The 27646-nt window shown below is 48.1% G+C and overlaps 1 protein-coding gene across 1 annotated transcript in view; it reads right to left on the bottom strand.

Annotated features, from left to right (window-relative positions):
* RFTN1 (raftlin, lipid raft linker 1) overlaps positions 1 to 27646 on the bottom strand; it is a 220424-nt gene that overhangs the window by 43594 nt on the left and 149184 nt on the right. Inside the window, exons 5-7 of the mRNA XM_047768875.1 lie at positions 26073 to 26424; positions 16315 to 16518; positions 5006 to 5121 (exon numbers count right to left, since the gene is read on the bottom strand). Of these exons, the coding sequence (XP_047624831.1) occupies positions 5006 to 5121; positions 16315 to 16518; positions 26073 to 26424 (672 nt within the window). The remainder of the gene's footprint in view (positions 1 to 5005; positions 5122 to 16314; positions 16519 to 26072; positions 26425 to 27646) is intronic.

The following is a 27646-nucleotide window of genomic DNA, read 5'->3' on the forward strand; positions in this document are numbered from 1 at the left end:
AAGAAGATAAATAAATAATAATGAGTATCATAGGAGCCCTAATAGGCTTTTGTAGAGAGAATTATGAGAAAACAAAGAAACCCGCTTTCAGAGACAGGCTGAAAGGCTTCCTGGAGGAGGTGACCTATGAAGGTTGCCTACACCATTTGCAAGTTCTCCTTTCCCTGTGGGAAATCTGAGGATACTCCAAAAAAATGCCAGAAGGAAGAGCAAGTCTGAAGACTTGCATGGGGAAAATCGAGGAACAATATCAACACCATCGCTATATGAAAATGAAGAAAATCTGTTTCTGCCCTCTTAGTGGGAATGTAAACTGGTGCAGCCACTATGGATAATAGTATGGAGGTTCCTGAAAATAACTAAAAATAGAATTACCATCTGATCAAGTAATCCCACACCTAGACATATATCCAGACAAAACTCTAATTCAAAAAGATACATGCACTTTTATATTCACTGCAGCACTATTCACAATAGCCAAGACATGGAAGCAACCTAAATGTCCATCAACAGACAATGGATAAAGAACAAGTGGTACATATATACAATGGAATATTACTCAGCCATTAAAAAAAAATGAAATAATTCCATTTGGGGCAACATGGGTGGATCTAGAGATTATCACACTTAGGTGAAGTAAATCAGACAGAGAAAGAAAAATATCGCTTACATGTGGAATCTGAAAAAATGATACAAATGAACTATTTATAAAATGGAAACAGACTCAGAGACATAGAACACAAATTTATGGTTACCAAAGGGGGAAGGGATAAATTAGGAGTTTGGGATTAACAGATACACACCTCTCTCTATAAAATAGATAAACAACAAAGTCCTACAGCATAGCACAGGGATCTATATTCACTATCTTGTAATAACTTGAAATGGAAAAGAATCTTAAAAAGAACATATATAAATACATATATATTTGTATCACTGAATAACTTTGTTGTACATTTGAAACTAATACAACATTGTAAATCAACTATACCTCAATAAGAAAGAAAGAAAGGGGGAGAGAGAGAAAGAAAGAGAGAGAGAGAGAGAGAGAGAGAGAGAAGAAAGAAAGAAAGAAAGAAAGAAAGAAAGAAAGAAAGAAAGAAAGAAAGAAAGAGAAAAGAGAAGAGAAAAGAAAAGAAAGAAAAGGTAAAGAAAAGAAAAGAAAAGGAAATCTGTTTTTGCCCAGCTGGATGCCAGCTACACCTGTCATCACAGTGTTGAAATGCAATGAAATAAAGGCCCATCCAGTGGTGTGCCGACAACTGCTTACAACTTTCTCCAGGGGAAAACCCCCTAATTTCTAGCACTTTCCAATTTAACGGTCTAATACTCACACCATGGCCAATTTCAAGCTCCCAATCTGGCTGAATCTGTCACTGAACATGGAGTTTCGAAGAGATGCAGAGAATTGGCTGTGTGGACCAATGTACAACACTGGGCCCATCACAAGTCTTTCTTTTTTTTTTTGCATTTTTAAAAAAGTTTTATTGAAGTATAGTTCAATAAAAGTTCAACATCAGAAGGTTGTGATAAATTCTGCTGTACCATCACAGGTCTTGAAAAATCTATTTCATGTCCCAAGACTCCAGGGGAAAAGCCAAAGCCTTCCCAAAGCGTGTGTCTGCGTGAAGGAGGACCCAAAACTAACATCACCAAATTGATGAACACACAAAAAGAAGGGGTCAAGAGGAAAAAGGTTCAAACATCAGTGGAAGAAATAAAATTGGCGAATAGACCTAATGGACACCAATTTGCATATCCAGGAAAAGTTTCTGAATGAACGTTAATCCTTCCTGATCTAATACCTAACCTGTAAAATTCACCTCTTTTGTAACTAATAAGACAACCATATCCTTACTTTAGTTTGTAACCATATCTCCCTTCCATTGACTTTTTTTTTTTTTTGGTCTTTTTAGGGCAGCACCTGCAGCCTAAGGAAGTTCCCAGGCTAAGAGTTGAATCAGAGCTGCAGCTGCTGACCTACACCATAGCCACAGCAACACCAGATCCACGACCCACTAAGTGAGGCCAGGAATTGAACCTGCATCCTCATGGGTACTAGTAGGATTCGTTTCCACTGCACCACAACAGGAAGTCTTGCCACAGACATTTTACACAGTCAATATTCATTCCAGTTACCCACCAAGGTCACGTTTTAGAAGTTCAGTATTTCAAAGGCTGAAGAAAGACAAATCATTGGGTGCTTTCTCCATCCAGAATGTCACACTACCACCGACAGCTGGTGAAAGTGGTGTCTAAACTACCCTTTCAGACACTGATTCTTAAACTGGAGTGAGCTTTAGAATCCCCGAGAGAGCTTGTTAAAACCCAGTTGGCTGGGCCCTCCTGCAGGGCTCCCCATTCAGAAGGTCCAGAGTGGGGCCCAAGAATCTGCATTTCTAACAACCTCCCAGGTCATGCTGCTGCTGCTGGTCCTGGAACCACGCTTTGAGAACCTCTTTTGTAGATGATTCTGGATCAGTGTCATCATCTTGAGGAAACCACAAAGCTCACCTTTAACAGCCATTTTAACATGTCAACAGCAAGGGATTTTACACACGTCCCCGTGGCCTGCCCGTCACATGTATGAAAACACACGCATGTTTCTGGTGTAGCCATGCATCACCTGCTGACACAGCTCTGTGTCACAGAGCAAACTATGGGCACACGGCAGCCAGCACGGGCTTGTCTAGATGGGGCCCCTCAGACACTCAGCCTGCTGCCCGTTATCTCCTATTTCCCTACCACCTGGAGCCTTCATCCACCACACATGGTGGGCTAGGTGACAGACATGGGCTGGGTGACAGACTGCCCCTCATCTTAGAGTTGAGCAAGTTGAGGGTCCCCCGGGGGGACATAACCTGCCCACACTGGACTCTATATTTTATTTTATTTCATCTTTTTTTTTTTTTCTTTTTAGGGCTGCACCTGTGGCATGTGGAAGTTCCCAGGCTAGGGAGCCAATTGGAGCTGCAGCTGCAGGCCTACATCACAGCCATGGCAATGCTGGATCCTTAACCCACTGAGAGAGGCCAGGGATTGAACCCACATCCTCACAGACACTATGTCAGGTTCTTACCCCTCTGAACCACAACGGGAACTCCTAATTTTTATTTTATTTATTTATTTATTTATTTATTTAGTCTTTTTTGCTACTTCTTTGGGCCACTCCCGCGGCATATGGAGGTTCCCAGGCTAGGGGTCGAATCGGAGCTGTAGCCACTGGCCTACGCCAGAGCCACAGCAACGTGGGATCCGAGCCGCGTCTGCAACCTACACCACAGCTCACGGCAACGCCGGATCGTTAACCCACTGGGCAAGGGCAGGGACCGAACCCGCAACCTCATGGTTCCTAGTCGGATTCGTTAACCACTGCGCCACAACGGGAACTCCATTTTTTTTTTCTAATTTTTAAATTATAGTTGATTTACAATGTTATGCTAATTTCTGCTGTATCACAAAGTGCCTTGCTTCTACATGTATATATAACTATATATTTTTTTAAAAAACAATATTGCTTTCCATTATGGTTTATCCCAGGAGGTTGGATAGAGTTCCCTGTCCTATACAGTAAGACCTCATTGCTTACCCATTAAATGTAATAGTTTACATCTACTAATCCCAAACTCCTAGTCCTCCCCTCTCCCTCCCGGCTCCCCCTTGGTAGCCCCTTGTTCTCTGTGTCTGTGCTGGACTATGCATTTTAGACAGAGCGTCACTTCCTTTGTAGCCCATTTCCAATTAGGGGCACAGAAGCCCCCTGGGACCAAGGTTGGGTGGGAATGACTAGAGGAGCCTGACAGCAAACCAGCTCATCACCTGCTCCCTCACTTTCCTCACTACCTCTGCCCATGGGACTCCTGACTCCTGACCTAACTGGCGCCAGATACAATGATTTTGGAATTCCCGTTTCTGATTATTACAGTTTTTCTGTGTCCTCTGTTGGGTCACATTCATAGGCAGCTATTTTCCATCGCTGCTCAGATGATGGCTGCCCCCAGCAGCCTTGCTCCCCACCTCAGGCCTGCTCAGGAATGGCTTGCAGGCTTAAACGCTGAGCAATGGTGCCTATGGGGTATCCACCCCAGCTCCAGGCGAGGGACTGACCACAGGCTGCAGTTCCAAAGGGCACAAGGGTACAGCAGGTCCCAGCGCCCCACATGCTTCACAAAGGGCTGCCTCCCTCTGGCACAGAGAGCTGGGGCTGGCAGCGCCCCTCAGAGCAATGCCAACCCTGTGTCCTTCCAGGGCCAACTCGCGAGCACTCAGAAATCAGTCCCTTACCTTTAAACATCCCAGATGTCGGGTGGACAGGAGAATGGTCTTAAGAAGCCCATGTTTCCACAGCTGGAGAAATGCCTTTCAATACACACCAGCAAACCTAATCGGCCTTTCCCAAAACCCAGGGGAACATAACATAGTTTGAGGAATTCCCCTGCCCATAGCCCTTTGGTGGCCTCGTGGCTGAACATTTCCCAAAGACATCCTTCAGCACTTGATGGGCCAAGGACCTAACCTCTCCATGGCTCAGTTTCCTCATCTGTAAAATGGGGGCAATCACGGTACTCACTCATGGACTTGTTATGATGGTTAAAAGCGCAGGTGCTTATAGATCCCTTCTAAGGATACCCAACAGGGGAGTCACAGCGTTGAGCTCTGATAACAACGTTGCTCTGATTATTACTGAGGCCACAGACTGTGTTTGCCTCACTGCTGCCCCTTAGAGCCTTCAAATTCATGAAGGAAGAATCTCTCTATCCAATGGTCTGGCACACACATGGTCTGTTTTCTCTACAGAAAGGGAAAAAGCAGGGCCCATCCCCCAACGATGGAGGGTGGCACAGGAGCGGCACCCAAGGACTAAAGGGGTCCTCATAGGGTCTACGGAGGTCCAACTGCTGTTCAGAGGAAAGCCACATCCAGCAGCAGCCACGTTCTGAGGAGCAAGCGGATAAAACAATCACTGTCCAGATAAGAAAAGCCCCGCTGCCAATCCCATACTCACGTCCAGAACCGTCCATTGTTCGACAACAATAGCATCGTAGCCCTGCATGGTTTTGCTATCTTCTGTGGAAACAGCTTCAAAGATGAATACTCCATCTGTCAAGCTGTGTAAGGAATCTGTGGAAAAAGAAAAGGCAGGCGGGGGGAGGGGGGGGTGTCTGTAAACCGTCTGTGGCAGAAGCCTTACAAGCAGCAAGAATTTTCACTGCATTCATTAATAATCCCAATCAGAACATCTTTTCAGCATGTTAATTAAAGAAGGCACACACAGCCATAGAGTCTAGCCCCATCAGAATGAATGAGACTAATTTACCTCACAGTTTTGAATAATATCCTTGATTTTATGAGCCTAAATTTCATTGTTAGCAATCACCATTTGATTTCACGCCTTTACCTTCCTTTTCATGCTCCAGCATCAGGATGTACTGGGGAGAACTTATTCAGGGGAAAACGCAGTCATTTAGAGACAGTTTTTAGAAGACTCTATTGAGGTGGGAGAAATTACTTCGAAGGAGGGAAAGATGTAACACAGCAGATCTGGGCTTGCAGACGCGGTCCAGACACTCGTTCCTGGGTGTTTGTGTGACGTGGGGGCCGTATGCACACTTTGGGCAGCTCTTGTCAGGAAGTGAAAGTTGGAGGAAAGGGGGAGTTTTTCCAAGTCATTTACTACTGAAAATGTTTTCCTGGGCACTGCTCTAGTCAATGGTAAGGTTCTGAGTTTTGCACGATTCAACACATCTCTATCACACACACAGTATGATTCGGAGCTGTCTCAGGCAACGAGGGTGTCAAGAAAAATACAACAGGGTCCTTCAGGGCCTCTGCAGAAGACTTTCAAGTAGGTGTGTTTTGGGAGTTATCAGCTCTAAACACCTTAGATTCACTTAGATAAGAGACAGTGGAACCGAGACATAGACCCAGAAGCAGGTGGTTTGGGCCCAGGCTCTCTCCAAAAAGCAAGAGAAACTTCCAGGGTCTTGGTTTCCTATCTGTGAAAGAGGACTGTGGACAGAGAATTCCTCCTGGTCCCTAGATTGTGACCTACAAATTGCTGTTCTGAACTAAATCACATCCTCACCCCCTACCACAATTCCTAGTTGAAGCTCTGACCTCCTATTTGGTGATAGGGCCTTTGGGGTGGGTAATTAAGGTTCGATGAGGTCATAAGGGTGGGCCCTAGTCCAACAGGAGAAGAGGAAGGGACACCAGAACACCACCCATCCCACCCCCAACCTTTCATAGAGGAAAGGCCATATGATAGGACACAGAGAAGGTGGCTGTCTGCAAGTCAGGAAACGAGGCCTCACCAGAAACCAAATTTCCCAGCCCCCTGATCATGGATGTCCAGCCTCCTGATCCAGGAGAAAATTAATGTCTACTGTTCAGGCCACCCCAACTGTGGTGTTTCATTATGGCAATAAACATAAAAATATGTTTAGGGAGACACTACTTTGATTTCAAAAAGACAATTCACACAACAGTATGATCTTTTCTTCATCAGGAAGGGAAAGGAGACAAATTCAGAAAGTTCCCTGCATAACCCTGGATTTCAGGAACCACTAGCACTTTTCAGAAGTTTCAAAGGAAAATACAGACAGATGCAAACAGACAGCAACTTTCAGCTTCTGCCTTCCAACAGACCTCATGACCAGAATCTTACAGCCAGCAGAATGAGAAAATTATTTGCAACAACAAAAATAAATAACAAATAAATGGCTAAGCCTAACACTCTGTATTATCTATAAAAAGTTTACAGTACTGAAGAGAATTTTCATGGCCCGGCCTTTCCAGATAACAACTTAACAGTGTCTCAAAAGCCAACAAAACAGTCCTTCCTCTTTGACTCAGAAATCCTACCCCTTTCAGTCTATTCTGAGCACCTACTATACGCCAAGTACTCCTGTGGTCACTGGTGACAAATGAAGCACCTGCCCCCATGAAGCTTCCCCTGCAGTGGGGGAGGTGGATGATACTATAATGCCCAAGGGGATAAATGCTATACAGATATAAAATGGGCTAAGAGGGGGAGCATGGAGGTAGAGGCAATGGTCTGGCTTCTTTGGAAAGAGCGGTCAGGGTAGGTCCCCCCACTTTGAGTAAAAATATGAACTAATTGCAAGCAAGCCATGTGTATTTGCAGGATTTGAGAGTTCAAGATAGAGGACACAGTTTGAATAGAAAGGCAGAGTGAAAGAGGAGCCACCAAGGACCAGACAAGCAGTAGAACCATGAGAAGAAAGTAAAGTCTAAGATGACTGGTGGAGAGACCAGTCAACCAGGGGCTTCTCCAAGTGATTTGATTGGCCAGTAGGGTCTTAACAGGTTGATGCAAGCAGGGGCTTGCAAAGCACTGGTGTGAATGAACTTGACCTCACACTTCTGCCACCACTTTGAGAGGACATGCCCTAGCTAGCCTGTTGGAACAGAGCTGCCCAGGTGAGTTTAGCCGAGACCAGCTGACTCAGACCTGAGATTGGGCCCAGCTGCCTTTGTGAACCTGCTCCAGCCAGTTTGCAAAGAGGAGAGGATAAATTATTACTGCTTTAAGCCGATGAGCTCTGGAGTGGTTTGTTATACAGAATGATTATGGCAACAGCTGACTGATACGATGCCCAACCAAAATTTAAGAAACATGACCAGTGTGCTTTGCTTAGCCTGGGAATATTCCTCATTATTCCAGGATGATAGAGGGGACTGACCAGCTCAACAAAACTCAACTGTGAGGTGAATTCCTGAAGCACTCCCTCATCCTGATATTATTGCTACCTTATAAGACAACAGTGCATTTCAAGATCTCTGCCAGTTGGTCAATACAATGCTCCATTTAAAATTTTGTTTCTGGGAGTTCCCATCAAGGCTCAACGGTAATGAACCCAATGAATATCCATGAAGATGTGGGTTCGATACCTGACCTCGCTCAGAGGGTTAAGGATCCGGCATTGCCGTGAGCTGTGGTGTAGGCCGGTGGCTACAGCTCTGATTTGACCCCTAGCCTGGGAACTTCCATATGCTGCAGGTGCAGCCCTAAAAGCAAAATAAAATAAAATTTGTTTCCTATACTGACATTCTTTTATCAATCAAAAATTCTAAGCTTGCCTCTCTCAACTGCTCTGCTAAAATGTTTTTCCCAAGTGTTTGTTCAATGCCTTTCTAAGAGACATTTTACACAGATGACCAGGCAAGAACAGAACTTCTCTTCGGCTGGATCACAATGCAAGAACTTTGGGGTCCAGGACAAGCACAGACCATAGTCCAGGTCACTTTTAAAGTTCTGGGTTACATGGAGTTCCCGTTGTGGTGCAGCAGGAACGAATCCGACTAGGAACCATGAGATTGCAGGTTCAATCCCTGGCCTCGCTCAGTGGGTTAGGATCCGGCATTGCCGTGAGCTGTGGTGTAGGTCACAGACGTAGCTCAGATCCACGTTGCTGTGGCTGTGGTATAGGCCAGCAGCTGTAGCTCTAATTGGACCCCTCGCCTGGGAACCTCCATAAGCCTCGGTGGGGCCCTTAAAAAAAAAAAGTTCTTGGTCACACAGATCCAACCAGACCCCTTCCCACAGAAGGCATGCCTGATGGAACCCCCGTGAACAAAGATTTCCCATGTCCTGACCTGGGGATCCTTGGGACCAGAAGATACTCATTGATTCTTTCTGTATTATATCAACAAAGCACAGGTTTCTTCTACAAAAATATGTTATACCCAATTCCAAAGTCTCTACCCACAGCTCTCCTGAATGGAAAGTGTCCAAACCCTTTTAATAGTGCAGACCACGCACTCTAAGTATCAAAGTGCCCAATATGACATAAACAACATGATGAGGAGTTCCTGCTCTGGTGCAGTGGGTTAAGAATCCAACTGCAGCAGCTCAGGTCCCTGCAGAGGTGCGGGTTTGATCCTCAGCCCACTGTGGTGGGATAAAGGATCCAGCATTGCCACAGCGTGAGTTCACAGCTGTGGCTCAGATTCAATCCCTAGCCTGGGAACATACATACACTGAGGTTGCAGCCATTAAAAAAAAATTAACATGATGGTATAAGTGCTGTGTAGCAGAGTTGAGGTCCACAATGGGGAAGGAGACAGGGCAGCCCATCCAGATGTGCTCTCTGACCCTCTGCCTGGCACCCCCTTCCTTTGTCCCAACTGGCAAGCCTGGGAGGAGGGTGGTGTGGTCCAGGCTTACAGGCGCCAGAGTAGGAACAAACCAGGTTCTCATTTACCATCCTCTTTCAGTGCCTGCTTCCAGCCTCTCAACCCACTGCTCTGCTCTTCTGCATCCAGAGTGCTGATTCACCCACTTAACTACAGAGCAAGTTCAGAATGGCTGTCAAAATTTGGTCATCTGTAACAGCAAAAAAGTCAATGAACCACAGAGAGCAGACAGCTGGGCTTTTAAAGAGCCCCTTGTCTTGACGGCCTTGTCCACTGCCCGGCTCTTCATCACCTTCTGGCTCAGCCTTGCTGTCATGTGCTCTGAGCTGGTATAAATAGGTCTATCTCAGAATGAAGTTCCCCATGCAAAAAGGTTAAATCGCCCTCCATCTATGGAAAACACTCCATTATCACTGCATTTTTTATTAAAGTAAAGATGCTTTCCTACTGTGCACAGAAAGCTCTTTGCCCTGGCATTGTATAAATATTTGATGTTGGCCTTTTGGCAGGAGGCCACCTTAACTTTCCAAGCTTATGCTCTACCAGAAGGATGTGAGAAGGGGAGATTTCCCCTAGGAGGTAAATTCTACAAGGCTCTTCCTCTGCAGCCTCTGGGACATGATGCCTCCGTCTAGCAAGCTAGCCTTTAGGCTCACCCTAGGTGCCATCCTCTTTCAAGTTCAGCCTGAAACTACACGCCATGACAAGAAGTCGATAGAGGTGGTCTACCGGAAAATGTTACTGTTCTTTTACAAGCTAGGGTGGTCTAAATTGCCCACACTGGGGTCACTGATAACAGATGTCTTCAGCCCCTTGAACCCCCTTTTTCCCACCAGCATGGCACTCGGGGCATCACCTTGGTTCTAGGAGTGGCCTGTGCCAACCACATGGTCGTGACTCCAAGTCATACACACAACCCCACTGTAAACACATTCAGTTGATCTGAACAATGGTGCACTCGGTATCGCCATCATGCCACAGCTAATCTGGTGACATTTTCAAGAGCGGAGCAGGCTGGCTGCTTCTCTTGCTTCTCCAGCCCTCGCTGCTGCTTTCAGCCTGCATTCCCTCCTGCAGTCCCTGTTGGATGTGGTTAATAAGCCAGAGAAGGTGGTACTTCATTGGGAGGCTCAGTCTGCAAGTTCAGTGCCATTAACCAAGTGGACTGGGAAGAAACACCCTGATGCTCATAGCTTGCCGGCTACGAGGTCCTTTGCCAGGCACATCCATGGCTTTGCATTGAATCCTCCCCCCAATTCCGCAAGGATTATGGTTCCCTCCTAGAGGTGGGAAAATGGAAGGAAGTTACTGGTGTGAAAGCATGTGTGCATGTTCAGGTGCATACAGGGGCCAATCTTGATTTGAAATGTAATTTGTTTGATTCCAAACCCTATGCTCTTTCAACAGCTGACAGATATTTTAGTTTGTCACCATGATGATGTGCCAGGCTCTGTGCTCCAGCTGGAGTGGGCGATTGGGCAGCCTAGGCACCTAGCTTTGGGGATTGGGCACATTCTGACCACTAGGCTGCTCTCCCTGCCTTCATGTTTTGGTTGGCATCTCAGGGGGACTGTGGAGAGATGGCCTTATGGCTTCTGTTTGGGGCCAGATATACGCAGAGGCCATAGATCATGTGCAGAGGCTTCCTGCATGGGGCAAAACAAGAACAAAAATATGCTTGTAAACAGAGAAGCTGTATATACCTACACAAGGGATAGTATCCAGCAGTGAGAAAAAATGATCGGCAATGACATGTAAAAACATGGATGAGTCTCACAAAGAGAATGAGGGAAAGAGGTCAATCTCAAGGGCAATCCCACCCACATAAATCCCACGTCCCATCTATGACACTTACGGTCGGGACTGTGGTTGTCCTCGAGGAGAGGGCCTGTGAGGGCCAGGCAGAGGGCTCTGTTGGGGCTGGGATGTTCTGCTGCTTTATCTGGGGCTGGTTAGATGGGTGTGCTTGCCTTGTGAAAATCCACTGAGCTATCTCCCTAGGACCTGTGTGGGTTTCTGTACTTGTGTAATACTGCAAGAAAAAGTTCACTTACACATGTGCCGTAGATAGAAATCTACGCCCTACATTCTTCAGCAGCTCCTCTGAAACAGAAGCCATGCCTGAACCACTGAGCCAACATGCCTGGAGCCCGTGGAGGGCCAAGGGAGTGGCTGTGAACTGCCTGCAACCTCATCCTTCCTCGCTCCCCCAATCAGCTGGGGTGTGGTGATGCACACCCCAATACCAGCTCCCCCCACCCCATCCCTACGGCATTACTGAGCATCATCTGGAGAACATTACTGGTCTCTCCTATACACAGGGCATGGTGTACACACATGGGACACTAAGAAGCTTAGGAAGGAGGCCCTGCTCGAGGGTTTGCAACTATATCTAAAACATGTGTCCCTACATGTATTTTATTTGAAATATGTACATATTCTTTACATACGGATTTTCCAAATATAAGGTAATCTGGTTTATACTAGGCATGAAAAAAGGTGCTATAAACAGCAAATGTTATTTGGATTTATATGAAACTGGGGCATCACAGAGTCTTAGTGAAAGCCTACTCTTTAAAAAGGTAGGCGAGGAGGGACATCTAAGTACAACACATCTGATGTCAGACACATGTCAGACACAACGTCATCTGGAATGTATTCTAGTCCAAAATGCTTAATTTATCAAGGCCTTAGAACTAAATTCCAGGTTATAGGAGAAAGAGGCAAGAGAAATAAGACAACGAGATGAGGCACTGGCCAGACCATGCAGGATGAATGCAGGACATTCTGGGGATAGGAAGCTAGGATTTTTTTTTTTTTTTTTTTCCACTCCTGTGACATGCAGAAGTTTCCTGGCCAGGGATCAAACCCGAACCACAGCAGTAACTAGAGCCAGAGCAGTGACAACACTGGATCCTGAACCCACGGCATCATAAGGCAGCTCCTGAGGTTGGGTTTATGTCTAGCAGTCAGGATCAGGAAGAAGGGCTCTTTTAGGTAAAAGAGAAGTGAGGACACGGTCACCACATGCAGTGCCTGTTGCAGGGTTGGATTCTGGTTTGGACAACGTGCTGCAAAACACATTTTGGAAACAACCAGAGCATGTGAATACGTGCTGAAGAGAGGTGACACTGCTAGAGGTGGAAGGCCTGCCAGGTTAGGAGAGGGTGACAGCAGGGCCAGGGGAGGGTGAGGGGAGTGTGAGGGGAGTGTGAGGGCTGAGGGTTGCAGGGAGGGGAGAGGGAACGGGAGGGCCAGGACAGGGCCAAGGGCAAGGCCAAGGCCAAGGGAGGACAGAATGCGGGCACAGCAAGGTGGGGAAAGGAGGGGTGGGCGAGGGGAGAACAAGGATGCAGAGCAAGAACAAGGCCAGGGGATAAAGGCAGGCAGGACAGCTGCTGGTGGCCAGTGATGGCAGCTGGGATTCTGCAGGCCTGGAAGCCCATGGTAGGAAATCAAGCTCCCAGTAGGTCTTCCAAAGGTGGGCGGCCAGCTCCACCTTGCCCTTCCCCCAGACTCCTGGTACCTGCCTACATCCTCAGGAGCAGCCAGCTCAGCCGAGGGTCTCTGCACCCAGCCTCTCCCACCCTCCAGCGCATAGACCGTGGCCTCTGTCTCCCTGGCTGCAGTGCTTCTGTGTACACGTCTGTCCTGCCATGTGAGCGCCCCTGGGACTCATCATGCTGCCGGCCGCCACCCAGATCCTGCTATTTCCCACAGGGCAGGCGTGTGGGGGAGGGGGAACCCCTGAAGCTCCCCCCCCCCCTCCCTGAGGGCCCAGCTGGGAGCCTTCAAGCTCTCACCAGCATGGCCACCTCTTTTCTCTCCTCCTCTGATCCCTTTTCCCCCCACATCCCCCTCTTTCCTCTGACCACTCACTTGCCACTTAGTAACTGGGAACTGTGGCAATGACTTAATGGCTCTGTGCCTCAGTTTCTACAGCTGTCACAGAGGCAAAATGACCATACCTCCCTCACTGAATGGTGGGGATCAGAGGAGTCACTCTGTGTGAGCTGCTCAGACCAGCACCAGCACAGAGAAAATGCTAGCCGTGCATTACCGCCATTATGCTGCCCTTTGTCTGAGCCTGAGATTTGCCAGAAGCCAAGGGCACAGCCTCTCCAGCCCAGGACACCTGGATATTCTGAGGACAGGAGCCCGGAAGGTCACAGGCAGAAGCCCGAACTGGAGGACAGTACAAGCATTTCCATGTCTTGGGAGGTAAAGACTCAAAAACAGAAGATGATGTCTTAACTGGATTCCTCAGACTAACCATCATCTTGATTACAGGACAAAGTTCTCATGCGTTTTATGACTCTGTGGAAAATATGCTGAAGTACAAATGTCTAGTTAAGAGTTAAGACTGGTGCTTTTCCAGATGGCAAACAGCTTAAAGATGTGTTCCCAGCTCTGCCAGGTTTATTTGTAAGGACACTAATTATCTTACTAGAAATAGGTTCCTTTTATAATGATGATTAGTTTGCCTTTTTTTTTTTAATTCTAGGAAAAGAACACACGCATATTTCCTCCCTGGCCAACGGAAAGCCTGGGCTTTTCCAGGACAGAAACGCCCCAACCCAGTAAGCCCTACTCCCAGATCACAAGCTCCCTCCCACCAGAAATGTAAGGGTGAAATCGTGTTTGAATTTTGAGTGGGCTTAGATTGATTTGGTCCTGAGAATTTTGCAGCCATCCCCGGAACAGGGATGTGCAGCTGTGGTTGAGCCTGACACGTGGGCAGCCTTGCCGTGGAGATGTCACAGGGTGAATGCGGCTGCATGGCCACACTTGCCAGGGGAAATTTCATGTTCTGTCTTCAAGGCAGGAAGGCTGGATTTCATGCAGCTAAAGCCAAGGGAAGATATAACAGCATTTCCAACACTCAGGTCAAATCTGATGAAGAACTGTATGAATTATCTGCATTTGGGGACTCAAGATTGGAGACTGGGGAGGTAATAACACAGCCTTGATTGCCAAAGCTGGAACAGCTAGAGGGACGATGAACGGCAGGGTGAACTTGCAAGCTCAATGCTTCTCCTCTTGGAGCTCAGCTCACTCCAACACGCTACAGGCAATAGGGCCAAAGAGAAAACGTCCCATTGAAGCCCTAGTTCTCTCAAGGGGGGGAAGTGACCAGTGGCTGCCTGGGGAGCTGCTGCTCTAGCCCCTACCTGCCCATCTCTAAGGTATTGGTACAACTAACCATCAGTTTCCCAGGGAGGTATTTGAGACTATGCATAGTCGCAGGGAGCCTCTTTGGCCCCAAGACGAGATAATAGGAGCTGTTGTTGCCACACCCGAAGATGGGCAATGGGGTGTCTCTGCAGGAAACAGGGGTTGGGGGGTGAAGGGTTTCTCCCTGCCCCTTAATACTAATGAATGAGGGCTGGAAACATCTGCCCCAAGTACATGCCCCAGTGATGGATGGGGCATCTCTGACAGGCTTCAAGGAACTTTGCAGCCACCCAGGTTGGACTCTTGGTGCAGAGGGAGGTTACTGACTTGCTGCCGGAGAACAGAACTGACTCTTCTTTAGTGGTATTAACGAAACTATGCCACTAGCTATGAGCCACACGGCACTATTGAAATTTAAATTAATGAAAATTACATAAATTAAAAATTAAGCTGCTCTCAGTTGTACTCACTACATTTGCCAGTGGCTACCTGTGGCTGGTGACTCCCTTACTGGACAGCACAGATACAGAACATTCTCACTGTCGTAGTGAGTTCTACTGAATTGTGCTGTTTGAGATGTATTAACAAGCCCTTTCTTTTCTTTTTTTTTTTTTATTTTTCTTTTTAGGGCTGCACCTATGGCATATGGAAGTTCCCAGGCTAGAGGTGGAATTGGAGTGGCAAATGCTAGCCTACACCCCAGCCACAGCAACACAGGATCTAAGCTGCATCCTCAACCTATGCTGCAGCTTGAGGCAATGCCAGATCCTTAACCCACTGAGTGAGGCTATGGATCAAACCTACATCCTCATGGATACTAGTTGGGTTCTTAACTCACTGAGCCACAATGGGAACTCCTAACAAGCCCTTTCTTATTTCAATCAGCCACCCACAAGTGGTCCTGGCCCAGTAGCCCAGTTCCTGCTGTTACTATATGAATATGCTAACATTAGATATTGCTACTTAGAGAGTTGACGAGGAGCTTGCATTGTACAAGATGGTTTGTACTGTACAATGTTCTAAAGTTTTGGCCGATCTCATGCAGGTACACTCAGAGTTAAGACTGATGTCTCATCTAAGGATTTTAAGGACTGCAAATAACAGAGGATCCAAGCTCTTTCCTGACTCTGCTAATTTTTGGAGAGAAACAACAAAGATGCATGGGGCTGTCGGTGCCCCTTGCCAGGTTTTGCTGGGATCAACGGATTTGGTGTTACTTTAAGTTTCACTTCCTTAGGAATCCTGCTGACTGGCAGCCCTCAGGATCCACACGTGCTGGCATGTTGGCCCTGCTCCTCAAACTGTCTCCCAGCTTTGATGCATCCTAGTGACTCAGCTTGCCTTCATGTTAACCTGAAAACCTTTTCTTTGCTTAACACCTCTCCCATCTTTGGGCAAATTTTCTCTCCACCTTAGAGAAGCTGACACCAATAGTGCTACCTATGCAGCCACGCCCAGGGAGAACCCATCACTGCGGAGAGGCCATTGGGTGCCGTGAGACCCAGAAACAGTGTGTATCCCCATGGAGCTTATGGAAACCAGGCTGCTCAATCCGCTTCTCTGCTGATAATTTCAAGGCGCCGCTCCTGTTACTTCAAACTGCAATCGTGTCTACAAACAATTTGCACTTTCAGAGCAGTGTGGTCCTAGGGGGTAATTAACAAACCCCGGGAATAATCTTTTTAAAAGCCTTTAAAAGCAACTGAGATGGAGGCCCATCAATGAAACAGAATCGCTCCCCCTTCTGTGTCATTTTAGAAGAGACCTGGCTGATACCTGGAGGGGCTGGGAGCACAGAGGTGGTGGGCTTTATAGAAGATTCCCTCAGGATGTGTTCATTAGAAATCAAATGCAGCATGCTTATCAGCTGCAGAGCTGTCTGAAAGGGGAGGGCTCTGAAGACGGGCTGAGAAGACCCAAGTGAGACACAGAGGTCCGAGGCCCCCCCTCACGGTGAGGGGCGGGCTGTGCCATCCTTACCATGGACCAAGCTGAGGGAGAAGACCGCGTTCACCAGGACGCCGCCCTTCCGGAAGTGGTCGCTCATGTGCTCCAGCCAGTTGGCATCCAAACCGCTCACTGTCTGGCCATTCTTGGAGACCCGGAGTGGGATGGTGACAGGGTAGTACTGCCGGCATTTCTGATGGCTCTTCGGTTTGTTGAAAAGGGTGAAGATTTCCATTTCTGTGGGGAATCGTAAAGGGGGTGGGGAGAGAAGAGGTCAAATGGTGACACACTGTTTCATCGGGCCCCATGGACTCTCACAGGAGCCTGAAGAAATGAAACCAAAGGCCAAATGTCTCTTAGATTGCATGCACTGTTGTCTAATAAAACTCGATACGGGGAGTTCCCATTGCCAAAACAAATCTAACTAGTATCCATGAGGATGCAGTGGCCAGGGGGTTCGATCCCTGGCCTTGCTCAGTGGGTTAAGGATCCAGTGTTGCCATGAGCTGTGGTGTAGGCTGCAGACACGGCTTGGATCCCACATTGCATAGGCTGGCAGCTACAGCTCCAATTCAACCCCTAGCCTGGGAACTTTCATATGCTGCAGGCATGGCCCTAAAAAGCAGAAACAAACAAAACAAAACAAAACAAACAAAAAAACTAACCCCACCAGATTCCAAGCAGTAAGTTAGGGTGCCTAGAAAGTGACACGGATCTCAAAAGGCCAAGTCCTCAGGGACCTAAGTTTGGAATCTGGCATACAATGAATAGCTGTTAGCTGGGATTAATTTGTATACTTAGGTGCCTGAGAGAAGGACATAGTAGATGTTTCTAGAAATTCATACATAGGTGTGTTTTAGAAGAAAAAGCAGGCATATTTTTGTGCAAGAGCTGGTCTTAAAAAAAAAAAGGAAATGCAGAGGCACATAAAAACAAAAATACTGCTGTAATTCCAGGAACCCCTTGTACAGCCCTGAACTATTTATAAATTGCAGTGGTGTTTCCTGGGGCTGAAACCATAATACTTAATCAAGTACATCAAAAATACATCATTGATATGTAAAAATAATTGCATTCCAGTAAGTGAGGGTTCCTGCCTGGAGTGGTAAGTTGTTCGAACAGCCACGCCAGCCCTGGGAGTGAGGCACTGCTTCCCAACCCTTCTTTTACAGCTCAGTTCTTCAAAAATCAATACTCACTACCACCCAGCAGCTGACCGTCGTCTCCTCTGTACGTGCTTCCAGCCACGAGAGGCCACCACATCGGCCTCCGGAAGCAAATACCTGGAATTTCAATCTAAGTCTGAAGGTCTATTTCTGTGTTACTCATTTAGTCCAGCGAGCAGAGTTTGCCCAGCTTAAAAAGCTTTGCTTATCCAGAATCGTCAAGAATATGCTTTAGTTGCCAAAAATACCTATTTGGAATCTAAGAAAATCCCCACCCTTCTTCCAAAGAAATATCTGAAAGTCCATAAACAATGGTTGACTTTAGCAAAAAGGACAAAGGCCATCCACGCTCCCTGAAGGAGATCCCTCTCCAAGACCCACATCCTGGAACACTGGAGCCCATTTTTCAGGATTTCACAATTTTGGCAATTTCTGAATGTGTTACTTTTAAAAATGGACTCACTTTCTTTTCTCTAAATAAATGCCCTTAAAAAGGACATTTGGCTTCTCGACCATGGGGAAACCACTACCATTTGCCATCAACAGGAGGGAACAGTGAGACACGTTCACAGGAAAAATGTCCATCCATGTTGCATCTCAAGCCATCGCACCGGGCAACCGCATCCTGGGACAAAGGAAGTCTTTTCACCGCCCACTGAGCAAGCACCACCTGTGACTTCCAGGGAGCAATGCTGGGCCACAGACTGTGTCATGTGCAACAGTGAGGCCAGTGGGAGGGGTGGGGGCGGAGCTTCCAGCTACACATTGGATAGAACCAACTATGAAGGAGGGGGCTCCATCTTTACAAAAGGCCACCTGCATTTTCAACAACCAGCGTTGGCCTGTTCATCATCCCCACCCCAAATTATCTTTCTCAGTCCACTCACTGGACCCAGGAAGCCACCTATTTAAAATCCAGCCAGTCAGGGCTTTTACAGGAGAAATGAGGTCTTGGTCTACAGAGCTAGTGATCCTGAGACTGTTTTGTGACTTTCAAACACAACCTTTAGGAATGGAGCCACGAAGAGAAAGGTTTGTAATGGAGGGGAATCGAGCAACAGATTGGAGCCAGGGGTGGGTGGGGTGGGGGTGGTGTTCCAAGGACAGGATGGTGATCTTGGGGATGGGGCTTCTTCCAGTCCAAGGGGCCAGGGGTTCAAATGAGAGCTGCAGTGGTTGGAGGCAAGAGGGTAAGCCATGCTTTAGTGAGTCTCTGACTTCATTTGGATTTCCTCAAAAGCAGACTCTGTGAGCTTTGGGGTGTAAGTAGTTTCTTTGGAAAGTAATCCCAGGAAACTGATTGAGGGAGCAGGGATGAGAAACAGGGAAGAAAGGAAAGCCAAGGAAAGCTGCATTCCTGAGCTATCAGTGCCATGGCAACAGGGGACCTGAGGCACTGTATGCACACCCAGAGCTGCCCCACAAGGGGCAGGAAGCCGGGCATTCGTCTTCAGGGATTAAGGCCACTCCAGAGGCATTAACTCCCCAGTGTATCTGCCTGTTCCAGAGAACATGGCAGGCAGCTTAGAAAGCTGTCCTCAGGTGACCCCGAGGTGGGTCAGGGCACCCGTCCACCACAGTCTGCTACGGTCAAGCACAAATGCATACAAACTGGAAAGAAAAAGAAATCACAGCCTCGGCTCTCGGGAGGATGAGAGGGGAATTGAGAAGTGGCCCCAATCCAAAAAGACATGACAGCACTTGATCACAAAGAAGGATCCCCAGTCACGTCGCAAGACAGAACCACAACTTTCCCACACACATAACGAAACAGAAAAAGGGAAGGCCAGAAGGAGAAGGAGAGTGTGCTGGGGGTGGGCAGGGGAAGACAGGGCCGTCAAAGTGGATGGTGGGGTGCTGACAGCGCCCCCAGCTTTCCGTCTGGATCCTCCCCAGGGAGAAGAACCGAAGCCAGAGACAGAAATAAATCTTCCAGGAAGGAAAAGGAAAGGCTGTTGGAATTGAGAGCCTCCAAAGCATGAGCAGCAATGAAATATTGGAAGAAAGCTGCCTTCAGGTGCACCGCCCTTTGGTAAACTACTTCATCCCGCGGGCTCCTTGGCCACAATCCTTTCTCTGCTCACATGGAAACCAGCCAAGAGAAACTGTCCCCAAATGATTCCCTTTGATGTTTTAATATTCTGACTCTCAACACACATCCTCACATGAGGAGGCACCAGGGAATTCCAAAACGAAGTCCAAGTTTGTTTACTTTTTCTCAGCTGCTCTGTGACTCTGCCATGACCCCAGCTGGAAGATTTTTCCCAGACATGGGACAACAAGTCCCAAAGGACAGGGAAGGCATTGTTTCTGAAAATGTTCTGAGAATGGCTGCAGAACTGGCCTGGCACAGCACCCAAGGAGCTTCAAGATTGCTCTGCCTTGTATTTCTATTTCTGTCCCGTTGTCTTTCTCTTGGCCCCCACCCCCGACATGGGGTGACGGGGCCTTGTCTTTGGGTCATTTAGATCCTTTGAAGCCATAAAAGGTAGTAGTCCAGAAAATATGGCAGGGGCTACACCTGTGTTTGCTGGATTGACCTGAGCCACACAAGGAAAAGAAGATAGGGCAGCAAAGGAGAAAGGGGCATGGGCCTGGAGCTGGGGCTGGTGGGTGCTGCCAGCCTGCCAGCCAGGTCTGCTTAGGCCTTGCCAAGCTCCTCAGGAACAAGGAGGAAGAAGGCAGGTGCCAGGCAGTAGGGACTTGGGCATGGGATGGATGTCTGCAGTCTGTCTGCAGGTATGTTCCCAGAGAGGTGGTGACTTGCAGGGAGCAGGTGGGCTGACTGGGTCCTACCTTCCCAGGGGACCTCTAGGCCTCAGGAAAGAAAGAGTTCAGAATCCAGCAGAAAGCATGGAGCTCCAAGGATTAGACTGGGAGAAGGAGGAGGAGGAGGCGGGCAAGTTAGCTGGGTTGGAAGGAAGAAGTAGGTGATGGACTTGGCCTGGGAGCCAGGCTAGATGGGGGCTTGGGTCTGCTGAGGTCCTGGGAGGGGAGCTAAGATGAAACACATACCCTAGGAGGGCAGGGCAGTAGGGGGAAGAGAGGGCAGAAGGGCCTCAGGTCCCACCGGATTCCTGAACCTAGGAGGAGGCTGCTTCAGACTTAGAAACAAACAGCAGGGCATCCCTGGGCCTCAGAGAGGCCTGCCTGCCAGGCAAAGAGGGGGGCTGCTGCATGCACAACAATCCACGGGTCCACTTGTAAGGATGTTAGCAGCCACAGGACACAAATGTATTAACAGAGGCCTTCGGTGCCACCATCTCATGTGACTCCAAACTCCAGGGGGAACTACATCCCTTCTCTGCCCAGAAGCCTTAAGTGGCTCCCCTAGAATGACAGGCTGGTAAGTGGCAAAGCCAAGAGTCTTTCAAACCCCCAGCCCTGAGCTGTTTCCCAAATCCAACACAAGGCTGATGTTATCAGCACACAGAAAGCGGGACAGGTAGAGAGGGTATTCAATAGCCTTTGTTAATGGACTGAGCGAAAGGCCAGGAAGAAAGTGGCAGGTGGCTGATTTGGAGGTGGGGACAGAACCACAGGGAAGAACTATCCCGGGGGCTCCAGGAGGGAAGGACAAGGCCCAGTGAGGAGGGGGCCATGCAGCAGAAAACGTGGACTCAGGGGTCATGACCCCAGGAGGAGCTGCCTGCCAAGGCGGCCTGCTGACCAGAATCCCTCCTGAAGAAAGGCAATGAGCTCCTGGCTCAGGTTTCTGGCTGCACTTCTAGGTTTTTTTAAGTGCCTAGGTGCAGCCTGAAGGGCAACTCTTGGAAGACTGCATTATTATTTTGGTGACAGTGAGAACTGGTTGCATTTGTGTGATCCTGTGGGGCCTTCTTGTCTCTCCTATTGAAGTTGTGGCAACAGAGACAAGATGGGAATGTTGGCAGCAGGGAGACAAGTGCCAGGGGACGTGCAGTGACACCTCCCTAACCTTTCTGTGCATTGGCCCTCCTCTCACGCCAGTTTACGGTAAATGAAGGAAGCTGCCTCCTGGCCCAGAAAGTATCAGGAACGTGGCACAGGGGTAGGCCTGCTCGGCCTAGGTGCTCTGTGTCTCCCCAGGAGGCCAGGGCAAAGCAGGTGCAAGAAGGGCAGCGTCCTGCAGCCAGGCCCTCCCCCAGCTCAGGTGATATCTGCAGAGCCAGACATCAAACCAACAGGGACTTCCTCAGGACCAGTAGGAAAATGCCACGTGAAACCCGGCAGGCACGAGGAGCAGAACAGAACCCCTGGACCAGAGCATTTCCTCCCGCCTTGGGGTGGGGGTGGGGCAGCCCGCCCTGTTCCCCAGGGACAGCATCAGCCCTCACCGAGCAGGGCAGCCTGCACCCTGCTCCCCTGGGCTCCTATAAAGGAAATAAACTAAATGAGGAGAGGGAGGGGGACGGAGGGAGACTCCCTCTGGGTTTTTTTTATTTTTTTTATTTTTATTTTTTTGGTCTTTTTGCCATTTCTTGGGCCGCTCCTGCGGCATATGGAGGTTCCCAGGCTAGGGGTCGAATCAGAGCTGTAGCTGCCGGCCTACGCCAGAGCCACAGCAACATGGGATCTGAGCCACGTCTGCAACCTACACCACAGCTCATGGCAACGCCGGATCGTTAACCCACTGAGCAAGGGCAGGGATTGAACCTGCAACCTCATGGTTCCTAGTTGGATTCGTTAACCACTGCGCCACGACAGGAACTCCTGGTTTTTTTTAAATTGTCTGTCTGTGATTGCCTATTTAAGCCCACCTGGCAGGAATAAACGTAAAAACACTTCACCCTTCTTGGGGGGCCTGAGAGAAAGGGAGCTGAAAACTGGGCGATCAGTGGGGAGGGGCACTGGAGAGGGGGTCTGGGTGGCGGTGTGTGGACCTTCCAGGGAAGGAAAGGCAAGACCTCCTGGGAGAAACAATTAGGAGAGAAGCTGAGGTCAGGTGAGGCTGTGACCACCAGGGACAGGGTCCCTGGATGGCTGGCCTTTGGGGAAGCTGAACGCTCAAGTTATGCGATAAAGCTTAACTCTACCAGGGCACAAAAGGTGACTTTCTTTATCTGCGATATGGGTGTAATCACAGAATCTTCTGTCATAAAGCTATCGTGACGTGTAGTCAAGACACACAGAAGAGCTTAGAACGGTTCACTTAGAGGGTTGCCACCGTGATGACTGCTGTCTGTCCATTCCCTGCAAGGCCACACCTGTGCACTTGTAACCACTGTGTGTTCACTGATGAAAAAGATCCAAAGGGTCATTGATTCTAAAAAAGGAGAAACACTAACAGTGAGCTAAGTTTCAGAGGCCTGTGGCCTCCTGGGCAGAAAGGTAAGTGCCAGGCTCATGAGCAGACAACAGACAGACAGACAGCTGCCTACATGGCAAGGCTAGGACGGGGTGGTAGGTACTGTGACACCCCCGCAGCTGCAGTTCTGAGGCACAGTTGGGTGGACCACCTCCAGACACACCTTCATCTGTTATTCCCCAGCAAGATCTGGTTTTCTAGTTGAGAACAGGGACTCGAGGAAATGCGATGCAGGCCAAGACTTGGGGTGTTGGGGGGGGTGGGTCTCTGTGTGCCCAGTGATGGGAGAGCGGTTCTCTGAGTAAGGGAGTGAATGGTGACATGACAGCAGGAGGGACCTAAAGGGGAGGGTCCCAGGATGAGTTAACTCTCCCTAGGGTCAACCCCAGGAGGCAGGAAGTCTGGCAGGAGTCTTGGAGAAATGTGGATTCTGGAACAGGGAACATCTGAACACTCCTGAGGGGACCCTCAGTATTAAGAGCTCCCTTTCTCAAAGCCAGGGTTCCATGCAGAGCTGGAGGCCAATGGTCAGGACAATGGAGTCTGTACCTCTAATAAGAAGAGCTCCCACTTGGGAGTGCTTTCAGCTTTCAACAAGAAACTTTTTTTTTAAATCCCTATTTTATAGGGTAATTAATTGAGGCACAGAGGGGATCTCGGCCAAGACTGCCAAGCTAGATGGCGGAGGTCTGGCTCTTAATCACTGTGCTCCTTGCCCCTTCTGTGACTCCTACCCCCTCTCCTGGGGCCTTTGCCCACCCCTGCCCTCTCGGATCCTGGATGGTAGAGGAGGACTCCCAGGGGGGCCAGTCCTCCTTCTCAGGATTCAGCCCAACAGCAATGCAGAGATGGAGGAGCTGAAATAAGACCGAGACCTTCCTTGGGAGGCACCCAGAGGGTCCCCTTGTGCTCTCAGCTCCTCTGTGGGAGCAGAAGGCTCCATAGTGTGAAAAGCCTCACTGATGAACCTCTACTTCAGCACACTTTCAAGCAGGATCAAGGCCTTGATGATACAACGGTCCTAATCTTTCCCAGAATAGGGGCTGTTACACTCTCCCCCAACCCCAAGTCAACTTTGCAAACAACCAACCCACAATTTTCTTTTCAGGAACTACTGACACAGGAGAAAAAATTTCACCCTCTTTCCTATTCTCAAAGCATAAATGGTACCTCATCCTTTATAAAAGGCTAACTTCAAGATTTAGTAAATATGGAGTTCCTGTCATGGCTCAGTGGAAACGAATCTGACAAGCATCCATGAGGATGCAGGTTTGGTCCCTTGCCTCCATCAATGAGTTAAGGATCCGGCGTTGCCTGAGCTGTGGTGTAAGTTCGCAAATGCGGCTGGGATCCCATGTTGCTGTGGCTGTGGCATAGGCCTGAGGCTACAGCTTTGATTGGACCCCTAGCCTGGGAACCCCTATATGCAAGGCTGTGGCTCTAAAAAGACAAAAGACAAAAAAAAAGATTTAGTAAATAATAAATGCATCCCAATGGTTACTGCAGCACTATTCGCAATAGCCAAGACATGGAAGCAGCCTAAATGTCCATTGACAGATGAATGCATAAAGAAGATGTGGTTACAAATACACAATGGAATACTACTCATCCATAAGAAAGAATGGAATAATGCCATTTGCAGCATCATGCATGGACCTAGAGACTATCAGTAAGTCAGTCAGAGAAGACAAATATCATATATTACTTACATACAGAATCTAAAAATTGATTCAAATGAAATTATTTACAAAACAGAAAGAGACTCACAGATATAGAAAACAAATTTAGTTACCCAAGGGGAAAGAGAGGTGGGGGAGGGATAAACTAAAGAATTTGGGATTAACAGATATACTACTAATATATAAAATAGATAGCAAAGAAGGACCTACTATATAGCACAGGAGACTATATACTATATTTATGTGTTTTTTTAAATTTTATTTCCCCAATACATTATTTTTTTTCTACTGTACAGCATGATGACCCAGTTACACATACATGTATACATTCTTTTTTCTCACATTATTATTATTATTATTTGGCTCTAATCCTGACATGTGAAAGTTCCCTGGCCTTGGATCAAAACTGTGTCACAGCAACAACCTGAGCCACTGCAGTGACAACGCCAGATCCTTAACCCACTGTACCACAAAGGAGCTCTTCTCAATATTTTGTAATAACTTAGAAGGGAAAAGAATCTGAAAAGGAATAGATATATACGTATATGTATAACTGTGAGTCGTGTGCTGTACATCTGAAACTAATATGATACCATAAAGCAATTATATTTCAATAAAAAATTTTTACAGTACAGTTTTACAGTTAAAAAAAAAGAATTAGTACATAAATAGTAATATTAACCAGGGAGATAAACCCAGAAAGGTCCAAAAAGAAAGGCCTCCTAAGATCTGGGGCCTCCTCCTATGAGTCTTGTCACTTATCACCTTCCAAAAGCTAGAAGAGGCTGCCATGCAGCTCACACCAGGGCCTGGCTCCCAGAACATGGCTGGACACTACATTTCCTGGAGAAGGAAGATGAAAGGGCATCACAGAGAAATACAAGAGAAACTTTGTTCCCTCAGTCAACCCTGTTCCTCTACTTGAGTCTTACACAGGGAAGACCAGGCAGAGAGCCTGCATGGGCCTCAGTTTACTGGGCTGTAAAATGGGCAATGTCACGAGTTCAACCACATCCTAGGAAGAATGAAGAGACAGTCCTATGAAAGCTTGCTGGCACAGGGCCTGGTCCACAGGAAATATTAATAAACATTGGCTGTTATCATTCTTGTGCTATTATTTGAAATCCCTTCCCTAAAGGGCATGCTCCAACGGCCGTGACAATGTGGCTAAGAGGCGTCACTTAGTGGTGGCCTCTCTTTGGCAGAGTCCTCGTCACGGTGCTGATCTGTCAACTACACACACTCCCTGAAATCTAGTTGTTTACGGTTGAGCGAGCTGCACGCCCCCCTTCCTGCACAACTTGTCCTCAGCTGGCTTCTTGATTTCCTTCTTTAGGCAGATATTCAAAACAAGCAGAACAAAAGTGGAAGGCCCTTTCTGCATTGGCACCCAGCATGTTCACACTTCCTGTGTTCACATGGGTCACTCAGGGGCAGCGCAAGGGCCCGGGGGATAAAAGACCTCGCTCGCACTCTAGAATCTCCTTTACACGTGACCTTTTGGAGCAATGACAAGTCCCTGCCGTGACGTTCTGCCCCCTGGAAGTCACAGCTTCAGGAAGGAAACTGCGTGACAGTTTCTCCTGTTTGAAGGAGGGTTACTGAAAAGCTAGCAACCCCTCCTTAAGTGGGTCAGAGCTCTGGCATTGACATACTCACTTCCCGAGGGTGGCTCTCCACGCTCTTCCGACAGGTTGCCGGCTGGTCCATCCTGAGTCCTGCTCATGGAGAGTCCTTGCAATGGAGAGTCCACGCCATCCTGCTCTCCCAAGGGCGGGCTGGGTGGCTGGGAAGCAAGTGCCGCCCCTCTCGGACCTTGACCAGGCTCTGGGCTTCCGTCCATCCCCTCGGGTGCATCTGTAGCCCCCAGGTTCTCATGCCCACACCTGCCAGGCTCCATCGTCACTTCCTGGGCTTCCGTCTGGGGGCTGCCGCCTGCCGAGTCCCCGGAACAGCGGTACTGAGGGATGACCCCCACGAATTTCAGGCCCTGACTCGCAGCTTCCTGGATCTGTGAGGGAGACAGAATGATGAGAATGGGGTAAACAGGACATTCTTTCAAAGCGGGGGACACCCAACAACCAAAACAGCTTAAACAGCTCACCCCGTAGGATGTTTCTGTTTGAACTCAGTCTCTCAGGCTGGCAGAGGCTCCCTGTCCTCAAGGTAGCACCCACCCCCCAACCCTGGCCCTACTGGGGATGGAGGGCGTGGTTTTTTGTTTTTTGTTGTTTTTTTTTTTAAGCTATGGAAAAACAAAGCACTTGGCCATGAAGGGCTGGGGTGGACTCTATTTGAAATACTATGGTAGCCCTGATTAGTCATTTTTTTCTTAGAAGCTGAAAAAAGGTTCTAAAAGGAGCTGGAACAAAGAGAGATTGAAAAAGGAGGTTCAGGCGTTCCCGCTGTGGCCAGCACATAGCACAGCAGAAACGAATCCTACTAGTATCCATGAGCATGCGGGTTTCATCCCTGGCCTCGCTCAGTGGGTTAAGGATCCAATGTTGCCGCGAGCTGTGGGGTAGGTCGCAGACACAGCTCGGATCCCCCATTGCTGTGGCTGTGGCGTAGGCCTGCAGCTGCAGCTCTGATTTGACCCTTAGCCTGGGAACTTCCTATATGCTGTGGGTGTGGCCCTAAAAAGCAAAAAAAAAAAAAAAAAAAAAAGGAAAAAGGAGGTTCATTTTGGTAAGAGTTTATGATTTCATTTTTTTTTTGGATGAATCACCTACTTCCAGCTAATCAGGCTACTATATAACACAATACACCCATATAACCATATACTAACCACCAGATGACATTTTATGACCCAAAGAGCTTCCTCTTTTAAACAACTGTTTTGGCAGAGAAACACAGAGGTGGGAGAATGGTGTAAAAGCAGATACAACCCCCCCACACCTGCAGGAGGGGATATCTGGTGACATTAGTCCCCAGGGAAGCCCAAAGACCACACCTGGCCTGAGGGCATCGCTCCGCTGACCTTTGACTCTCCATCTACCATCCCATCCAGGTAACAGGTGGCACCGTCTCACCTCCTGAGCCTCAAGATGGGGACAAATGACCACACAAAGTACTATGCCACTTTGTCTCCCCTCCCTAAAAAATACCCCAGGCAATTAAATGTCATAGTCATAAGTGAAAAAAAATTGAAAGTAATAGCTGAATAAAATAAAGCAAGAGGAAGCCCAAACAAGAAGACAGGCTTTAGGGGATTTTCTGGGCAAGAATTCTCA

The sequence above is a fragment of the Phacochoerus africanus genome, chromosome 1 (assembly GCF_016906955.1).
Source record: "Phacochoerus africanus isolate WHEZ1 chromosome 1, ROS_Pafr_v1, whole genome shotgun sequence".
NCBI lineage: Eukaryota > Metazoa > Chordata > Mammalia > Artiodactyla > Suidae > Phacochoerus > Phacochoerus africanus.